Source organism: Rhagoletis pomonella, unplaced genomic scaffold (assembly GCF_013731165.1).
Source record: "Rhagoletis pomonella isolate Grant_MI unplaced genomic scaffold, Rhpom_1.0 Rhpom_scaffold_00001, whole genome shotgun sequence".
NCBI classification, from domain to species: domain Eukaryota; kingdom Metazoa; phylum Arthropoda; class Insecta; order Diptera; family Tephritidae; genus Rhagoletis; species Rhagoletis pomonella.
In genome coordinates, this window is record NW_023458555.1 from 54,002,510 (window position 1) to 54,012,611 (window position 10,102).

General features: G+C 33.4%; 1 protein-coding gene across 1 annotated transcript in view; it reads left to right on the forward strand.

Moving 5' to 3' along the window:
* LOC118750143 (uncharacterized protein K02A2.6-like) overlaps positions 1-8,727 on the forward strand; it is a 13,837-nt gene extending 5,110 nt beyond the window's left edge. The window contains exon 3 of the mRNA XM_036484903.1: positions 8,717-8,727. Coding sequence (XP_036340796.1) covers positions 8,717-8,727 — 11 coding nt within the window. The remainder of the gene's footprint in view (positions 1-8,716) is intronic.
* Positions 8,728-10,102: the final 1,375 nt, after the last annotated feature.

Genomic DNA, 10,102 nt, shown 5'->3' on the forward strand with positions numbered 1-10,102 from the left:
GGTTACCAAGATATACACATGTAGCCATAACTGGGTGTGGCTACGCCTATTTTCCAAAAATTTATAATATTCTTATTTTTCGTCTTAAGCTTATTGTAAGTATCAATTTTGAGTGAATAATCTCCAGTAGTATCGCAGTTTTCGTATTTCTGAAAATTACCGTTATATGGGGGTTGGCCGTGGTTACAGTCCGATTTCGCCCATTTTCAATACCAACCTACCTTGGATAAATGGAAACCTTGAAATATCTCAATTTTTGCTCGAGTTATCGTGTACACGGACGGACGGACAGACGGATGGACAGACAGACATGGCTTAATTGATTTCTCTTTTCATTCTGATCATTTATGTATACATTTGTCAGTATCTATCTCGATTCGTTTTGGCTGTTACAAACAACCGTTATGTGAACAAAATTAATATACCCTTGTGCACAAGTGCGCTCGGGTATAAATATTATCGTCACAAACTTGATTAAACCCGCTTTCTTCTGATATACAATTCATATACTTCGTATGTATAAATCTGAGAAAAAACATTTAAAAGGAAAAAATACCTTTTTTTTATAAAAAGTAATATTTTAAATAAAAACGTCATACGGCTTCACTAGTAGTTCATAAAATATAAAAATGTTATTTATTTTAACATGAGTGTACACATCATTGTACACAGGAGCCAATAAATTATTTTATATTTATGACATTTTTGAATAGCAATAATGAGATCATTCCCATTTTCAGTGTTTAAGTAGTCAAAGAATTCTATACATTTCATTTTAAAATAACTTTTAGTTTGAAGTTCACTTTCAAAAATTTTAATTAGAAGCCGGTTTCTCTATTTGAGTCAGGAAACACACTTTATTCTTAAGATCCTCTCAGTTGCCTCGTTTGAACAAAATTACACATTTTTTTCAAATGTGGAAAAGTACCACTATTTAAGGACTTCATATATAATTCCTCATAGCTTAAATTATTGTTTTCAACCACGCAAAAACTTTGAAACACTAAGAATTCGCTGAAAAGAGGATCTAACTCTATGTCTTGTATGCAAAACTCTTTTACAGAGTCAGTAAATTGTGAAAAAAGAATTGTACGTTATAGGAAAAAGCAATTCGAATATTAAAATTTTTTATTATTAAACTTAAGCTCCATCGTATTATCGTAACTGGCACGTAAATGACCCGACAATATGTCATAAAACGATTGATCTTTTTGTTGTATTAATTTCTTTGGCACATCAAACATTATCTGAAGCATGTCAACTATAATTAAATTATTTCCTTCTTATTTTTTATAGTACAGTTTAGGAAGTGAAGGAATTGAAGAAATGAATAAAATCAGTACAAGAGTTGAAAAATCAGTACTGTACTGAGCAAATCTGTACGTCTGGCAACCGTACTTATAAACCGTAAACCGTAAATCTGAAATTTCCACTTCTTGAGGCTTATACTTACGTATCAATCATATAAGTTTTATTTTACTTTCAACTTCACCCCACTCACAACTGTACATTTCCGTTATATATACTCAAAGATGGCATTCGTCACTATCATAATATACAGTATTGGACATATCTATAGCACCTACCTTTCAAAGCGATATTGTTTGCCACTTATTATTAGTTATTTGTTTTTAAGAATTTTCAATCAAAATACAGTTCATTCTCTAACAAAACCCATATAAACCCATGTTTTAAACTTTTTAAAAGACCGCAAAAAAGCGCAACAAACTTTCCCTTAAATTTCAAACATTTTTCTCAGAAGCTCTAGAATTTTTTTGAGTACACAGTTTTATAGCGCATTCAATTTTACTCCAATAATGTGCAAGTTTCAAGTCGCTTAAGATTACCGTTGATTTTTTAGAATTTTTTTTAGTCTCTCACGACTAAACAAACACAATTTATTTTTATATGGCAGAAACCCGCAACATCCTCGGCGAAAAAATTCTAAAAAATCAACGGTAATTTTTAGCCACTTGAAACTTGCACATTATTCGACTAAAATTGAATGGGCTATAAAACTGTGTATTCAAAAAAATTCGACCGCTTCTGAGAAAAAAGTTTGAAATTTGGGTGAAAATTTGTTGCACTTTTTTGCGGACTTTTAAAAAGTTTTAAACTTGAGTTTATGTGAGTTTTGTCAGAGAATGAACTGTATTTTAATTGAAAATTCTTAAAAATAAATAAATAAACATGAGTGGCAAACAATATGGCTTTGAAATGGGGGTGCTATTGTACAGAATGCCTTACTTGTCTTACATTTTAATGTTAGCGGTGTTAATCTTAAGTAATTCTGTTAATTTGTTTGCAAGAAAATGAATAAATAATAATAATAATAATAATAAAACTGTGTGCGTACACAAAGCGACCTGCAAAAAATTGTGCGACTAATCTCTAAAGGAATTACTGTCAATCGGGTACAATTGGGCATTAATTAGTCGCAACTAGTCTCATACGGGTATAATTGGAGATCAATTGTATTGGAGATTTATATGAAAAAATGGAGGAATTGGAGATCTAAGAAATCTAATTCAGAAACTCAAAATTTTTATGACTCGAGAAATTCGAATTTTCATTGTTTTTATAAATTGTTTAAAATATAAACTTTATTGCTTAAAATAACTAATTTTGATATCTTTAATAAAGCACACTAAAATGTTGATTAAAACTAACATTTCTGTTTTTTCTATAGATTACCATATTCAATATAAATAGTGCCGTAGTAAGGGTCTATTTATATTTTTACTCTTACCGATAGTAACGATACTATCGAATGGTGAGGCCAAAACTATCGAATAGTCCAACCATCGAGAGTTTTGCAGCTCTAATAAATTACACAAATCACTTATATGATAGTGATGTACAAGCAATTTCTTTAAAAATATTCATACTTTTAAAAAATATTTGTATTAACAGATTTCCCAATAGGACTGCGCAATTAATAAATTTATTATAACTCATATTAGTTGATTCATTGCACAATCCGCTTTTAAGTGCTCTACGCTAAAAATAAAATAAAAGCTATAATAGGGCGAGATCAGCTATTGCCACAAATGAAATATCCCATTCAGCGGGAGTTGTCACAAATGGTGGTTTAATATTGGCAAATCGATTCGGTATGCTGCAACAAATCGATAACAATAAAAAGTGTTGCCACATCAAAATTAAAGCTCTAACTCCATAACCTACTTATCACGTGTTTCGACACATTTACATGATAGCACACAAAAAATTTAATTGAAAGGAAAAAAATCGCCAAAAGCGATTTCCTAAATTTTTACGCGCAAATATCCATAAAAAATCGCCAATCCGGTCACTCTGCTGTAGACACTAAAGGCCGGCCCACATAGAACTTTCGCGTTGGCATTGTCGTTGGCGTTGGTTTGACAGAACGCACGTTAAAAGTACAATGAACGCTTAGCAGTGAATGCTTGGGCCACTAAATTAACATACTAGCGACAGATAAATTAATATTTCATATCAATAATTGCATTAAAACGATATTTCTTGCCCGCACTTGATTAAACATTTTATTTATTGCCATCTTTTTACTTTGTGTTGGCGTGAGCGTTGCCAAATATTGGCTATGTGGACGGCTGCATTTGAATTCATGTATTCATAGTCAGCTGTTGAAGCGACGCCAACGCCAACGCAACGCCAAAGTTCTATGTGGACGGGTCTTAAGCACGGTTGCCAACCGTCCCGTTTTCGGCGTGACTGTCCCGGATTTAAGAGCTATGTCCCGGTCCCGGTACAATACCTGCCGGGACGCAAAATGTCCCGGTTTTTGGCAAGAAAAAAATTTAGACATCTCGTTGTTAAAAATTTAGAACTCTTCAATTTTAGTCCGATTTCAATAATTTTCAACGTTTTGCTTTTATGTGGCAAGCACAATAAAAATACCGAGTTTGGTATAAATTGGTAGAACGGTTACCGAGATACATATATGTGATCATAAGTGGGCGGTGCCACGCCCATTTTCCAAAATTTTATCACAAACGTATTTCTTGGTTAAGAGTTGTTGCAAGCATCAATTTTGAATAAATTAGCTGTAATATTTACTGATTTATCGAAGATTTTGTATTTCTCCAAATTACCGTTATATGGGATGTGGGCGTGGTTATTGTCCGATTTTAAAAATTTTCGGAAATTTGGTATGTTGTGCGAAGGCCAACAACTGTGCCAAGGTTGGAAGAAATTAGTGCAGCGGTTACCAAGTTATACACATGTAGCCATAACTGGGTGTGGCTACGCCCATTTTCCGAAAATTTATAATATTCTTATTTTTCGTCTAAAACATATTGTAAATATCAATTTTGAGTGAATAATCTCCAGTAGTTACTAAAATATCGCAGTTTTCTTATATCTGAAAATTACCGTTATATGTGAAGTGGGCGTGGTTATTGTCCGATTTTAAAAATTTTCGGCCGTTTGCTATATTGTGCGAAGGCCAACAACTGTGCCAAGTGTGGAAGAAATTGGTGCAGCGGTTACCAAGATATATACATGTAACCATAAGTTTTCCAAAAATGTATAATATTCTTATTTCTCGTCTTAAACTTATTGTAAATATCAATTTTGAGTGAATAATCTCCAGTAGTTACTAAAATATCGCAGTTTTCGTATTTCTGACAATTACCGTTATATGGGAAGTGGGCGTGGTTACAGTCCGATTTCGCCCATTTTCAATACCAACCTACCTATAAATGGAAACCTACATACAAAATTTCGTTGAGATATCTCAATTTTAGCTCGAGTTATCGTGTACACGGACGGACGGACAGACGGACAGACAGACATGGCTTAATCGATTTCTCTTTTCATTCTGATCATTTATGTATACATTTGTCAATATCTATCTCGATTCGTTTTGGCTGTTAAAAACAACCGTTATGTGAACAAAATTAATATACCCTTGTGCACAAGTGCGCTCGGGTATAGAAAATTCCCAAAGGTCAATACGATTTTTTACTAACTTCAAACTGGCGCATTGTTATAGTAAAATGCCAACGCGTAGGCAAATTCATGGAATTTTACGCACGAAGTTAAGAGATTTTTTTATGTTTTTTGTTGTAGTATAAGCAATATTTTTATAAAAAATTCGCCGAAAATTTTAAGTAAAAAATGTTGCATAAATTGTGATAAATTCCTGGTGACAATAATTTAGTGCGACACTATACATACATACATACATTTTTAGTTAACTTTTATTAAAGTTTTTAAGTAATTTAGAAATATTATCATTGAAGCTTCGTTTTATGAAATTTTTTATATGTACATATATGAAATTTTACTTTCTTTTTGTTATTTATGGCCTCATACCAATTATATTCAACTATTTGATTGAGCTTGAGGCCATTATTATTAATGAAATTTGTTGTGAAAAAACAACAGTAATTTACATTTTGATAGAAGTTATAGCTGCTATTTCGGGCAGCTATTCTGCTGCTGTTTAGACTTGACCATGATGTTGTTGGTGATTTTTTGTTAATAACTATTCTATATTTAGGGCTAGGTTTCGGCAAATGAGCGTAAGTGAGAAATTTATGGCCAAGAGAGGGCCACATTTCGATGGTCCTCTGCAATAACTTCTGGTTTTCACAAACTCGTCCAGAAAAATAGTGAGGCCGAATTCGGGCTAGCGAGAAGCAAATATCACTAGGTCAAAATGGCTTTCAACAGCCCGAGAATCAACCAAAGAGACAAAAATTTACCACTTTCGGGCACCTGCGGGCGAGCAAAAGAAAAGACTTGTTGTGCGTCCCGGTTTCAAGAATCCAAAAGTTGGCAACCGTGGCTTTAAGCGTTCTCCATCTCATCAATGGTTGGTATAACGTCATAGCGCTTTGGTGTTGCTCAAAGTTCGCCGTGCAATGTCAGTGGCGCAATGCAAAATTAAGTGTACCTTTCGACATTGTAGGCAGGCTGCCCACAGAACGATGCACAATTTTTAAAAGCGCTGTTGTAATTACTTGTTTGTATTAATTCGGTAATGTCTAATGTGGACGGGCCCTATTAAAGGCTGAGGCCCTTACTATGAGTTGCATTCGATTTTCGACTTCACTGGTTATCGAAGATCGAATGTGAAATTCGTATTATGAGCTATGCAAACGTGCGATTTCGTATATTTGATAAAAAAAAAAAGATGGCACCTGCCCCAAGATGGGCCTGACAAACTTAAATTTAGAGGTTGCTACCGGTGTTTGAAATTTTCATTTTTCACCAATTTAGAAATTCCGTGTCGAATGGATTTTTCTATAATTAAGGTCACATTTTTGCAGAAAAACAGTGTGGCTGCTATACCACAATTTTTCCGCTGGAAACGATGGAATAAGTGGTTTTTCTTAAAAAATACTTACTCCCCGCAATACCGCATTTTTGAGATGGAAAATTAAATAAAAAATCAAATTGAAATATGTAAAATGAAACAAGATAAGTTTTTCGGAGCCGGTATATATGCTTTCCGAACATTTATACGCCCTAAAAATAATGGCGAAAGGCTCATATCAAAATCATTATTTTGATCATTTTCGCAAAATATTTTCATTTTGAGTTCGAGAACGAAAAAATGCAAACTTTAACAAGGAAATATTTATAGATAAAAGATTTTTTGTAAATTTCCTTAAAGCCTGTTCTTTTATAAAAATATCAAGCTATCGACGAAGAAAATTTATTGATAAATAAAGTTGTAAATGGTCAAATGTAAATGCGTAACAATTTCTTTTTTATGAAATATGGCTACAAAAGAATGTTATAGCATAATACTTTTTTTTTGGATTCCAAAAAGGGATACCGCGGTTTTTTTTTCAAAATACTGCATTTATACTTAGTTTGCTGCCAAAATTTTTTAATACACAGGGTGCGTGGAAACAAGCTATAAAAAATCATATACGTGTATACTGTTGTGTAAAAAATAAGGACAAGTGTTTATCAATTTTTTATTAAAGTCTTGTTAGTTATATAACACTTAACACGATATAAATTCACTTTTAAAACTTTGTAGAGAAATTAAAATAAAAATTCGCAACAATAAACTTTGCATTCTTAATTTTTCAAAAATTCCAAGTATGCAGTTTTGTTGCTTATTAATAATAAGAGCAAGTTTCAATGGGTTAAGAATTCGCGTTGAATTTGGTTATTTTTTTGCCGATGGTGTTATTATTTTTTTCCAGACTTTGTAACTTTGTATGGAAGAAAATGCCTGGTACTGCAAAAAAATAATAAAAAATCACTTCTAACTAGAGTGTTGTTGTTGTGCAACTTGTTTGATTTGTCTAATTTTTGTACCAAGTGAGAAATTTGGATTTGGATTGGAGGGGCGTACAACGGTACCTATAATCAGGGTGGGCAAAAACTCGGAGTTCGAGCGAGCGAGTGAGCAAACTCCTACTCAATGCCTCGCAGACCACGAGGCGCTCGCAGCTCGTACTCGTAGCAGCAATGAGGCGAGGCACGAGAAGTTTGGCTCGCTCGCCAAACGAGCGAGCGCTGCTTGTTTGCTCGCGCTCCTATTAAATGAGCGAGGCTGTTGGGTGTTGCCTCGCTCGCAGTGCGAGGCGAGTAGCTGTCTGCATACTCACTCTGCTAGGAAAGACGAGTGAGCGACGAGCGAGCGCCCCGAGTGTACTATACAACACATGCATTTTTGTGCATAAAAATGTGGGAATGTATGTCAATAGATTATGTACGAAAGTGTGTTAATAATTGTATGTACATATGCATATATATATGTGAAGTATTATATTAGGGCAGCATTTAAAACTACAAATAAAATTGATTACATACATAAGCATAGATTATGGAATGAATTATTTTTTAGAGTTATATTCATACATGTGTACACACATAACATGCATATTTATATATGTTTGTATGTACGTATTTATGTATATATGCATTTATATATGGATGTACATATGCATGTATTTTGTCTTTACAGAGAAAAGTAAGTAACGAAGATATTATAATCGTTTGTGCCGCAGAAACAAAAAACAAGTAAGCACTTGCTAACACCCCCAAATTAGTTTTCTACTTGTAGCAGTTATGCTGTATACCTGAATGACATATAGTCCTTGGTGAAAAAATTTATTTGTGGCCTGTTGTTCAAGGACATGTGTACATATGTATGCATGTACATATATATGGATATGTAGACATGGGAAAATTTGCGTAAACAAAGAATAGAGACCGGTTCGCATACATCTTTGGCGTTGCGTTGGCGTCGAATTTCAAAGCAGCCGTCCACATATCCAAAATTTGGCAACGCTAAGGCCAACACAAAGCAGAAAGATCGCTGCGTCGGTCGCCAGCTGTTGCAAATAAAAAAAATTAAATGAAATGTTTTTTCCTTTTAATCAAATGAAGGCAAGAAATATATTTTTCATGCTATTATTGATATGAAATATTTAGGGAGTTCACAAGTCGTGCTATTTGTCATATTTGCTCTTTCATACTATTTTTTTAGAACAGTTTTAAAAGTGTTGTTTTTGCTTTACAAGTAAAATTGTTGTATTACAATACAACTTTGAAAAATATGTTTACTTTGCTATTTGTGAGTGCTATTGGATCAGACATTTCTATTTATTTACATTTTTCCTTGTCTGAGTACAATAAAATATTCAAATTTTAAATAAAAAGATGGAGTCATCTCATGGCAATGGAGTAAGTTATCTTTAATTTATAACATATTTAACTTATTAAAGATCTTTTTTTAATTCAGTGCAAAACTAAGCGTGTCCGGGGAAAACCAAACCATATGTGGACAGTGTCGGAAGAGAAGTCCCTAATTGATTTTCTTTTAGAAAACCGCCTATTTGAGGTTTTTTCCTTAAACACATATGTATAAATATAATTTGGAAATATAAGTACATATTTGCAGAAGCCGTCCGCCCAGGATTTTTATACGCGTTTCTGTGTAGAAAAAAAACTAGAAATTCATTGGAAGCTGGTGCGTTCTAAAGTGCGTAATATGAAAACGAATTACAAGAAAGCGAAGGATTGGGAATTTTCGACAGGGGCAGGTAGCATGGATGGATGATTTGCCAACAACACAAGCATATTCAACCTAAAAGTTTCATCGATCTCTTCCTCCTCATCTTCATCGCCTAACAAAAATGCACCAAATAAATTTAAAAAACTCATAAATGACTTATTTGACGACTCACTTCCTTCCATCATTGCGTCCTGCGCGTACTTCTCGCAAATCGCAGCCATTAATTTGCTTTTCTCGCTTCTTCTGGGCATTATAAACTTTCTAAAGCTGTTTTAATAATTTTGATTTTGTCAAATATAATTGTTAAAATATTGTACAATAGCACACGAAAAAGTATGGGATGCTCACAAGTTTCATTTTACAACTGTTCTAAAAAAATAGTACAAAAGAGCAAATATGACAAATAGCACGACTTGTGAACTCCCTAATTAATTTATTTCTCGTTAATATGTTAATTTAGTGGCCAAAGTAGTCTCTGCCAAGCTTCATTGTAGAACGCATACTTTTAACGTGCGTTCTGTCAAACCAACACCAACTACAAAGTCAACGCGAAAGTTCTATGTGGACCAGCCTTAATTATCAAATAGTAGTTTGTATTATCCTACATACATATACATATACAGTGTGTCCCAGAAGTAACGTGCCAAACTTTAGGGTAAGGTAGGTGGGTGGGTGAGCTCCTTGATAAATAAAAAATTGTCAGGTAAAAGTGTCACCGTTTTTGAAATATTTACATTTTTTCGAATTTAAAAAAAATCGTGCCTTTTCATGTGTTTTCTTTAACTGCAACTACAAACCGGGCAATACTTAGTAAATTTTTTATGTAAAATACTTCCAGATAGTTGCCTCTCCATACTCAAATGCAATGTGGTTAAAATAAATTAAGGAACCATCATAAAATTAGGACTATTTCTGGATTTTTTTAACTTTTTGATATTTTCTTCCCCAACTTTGACTATCTCGGGTGAAAAAAAAATGTACTGAGCTATAACTTTACATTACATAAAAAAATTGCTCATTTAATAAAGATTTCAGAAAGGTGCCACACTTACTGTTTTGACTAGAAAAAAAAAGTTATAGCCGCTTTTGTGGGTAAAGGACTGAGACACGCTA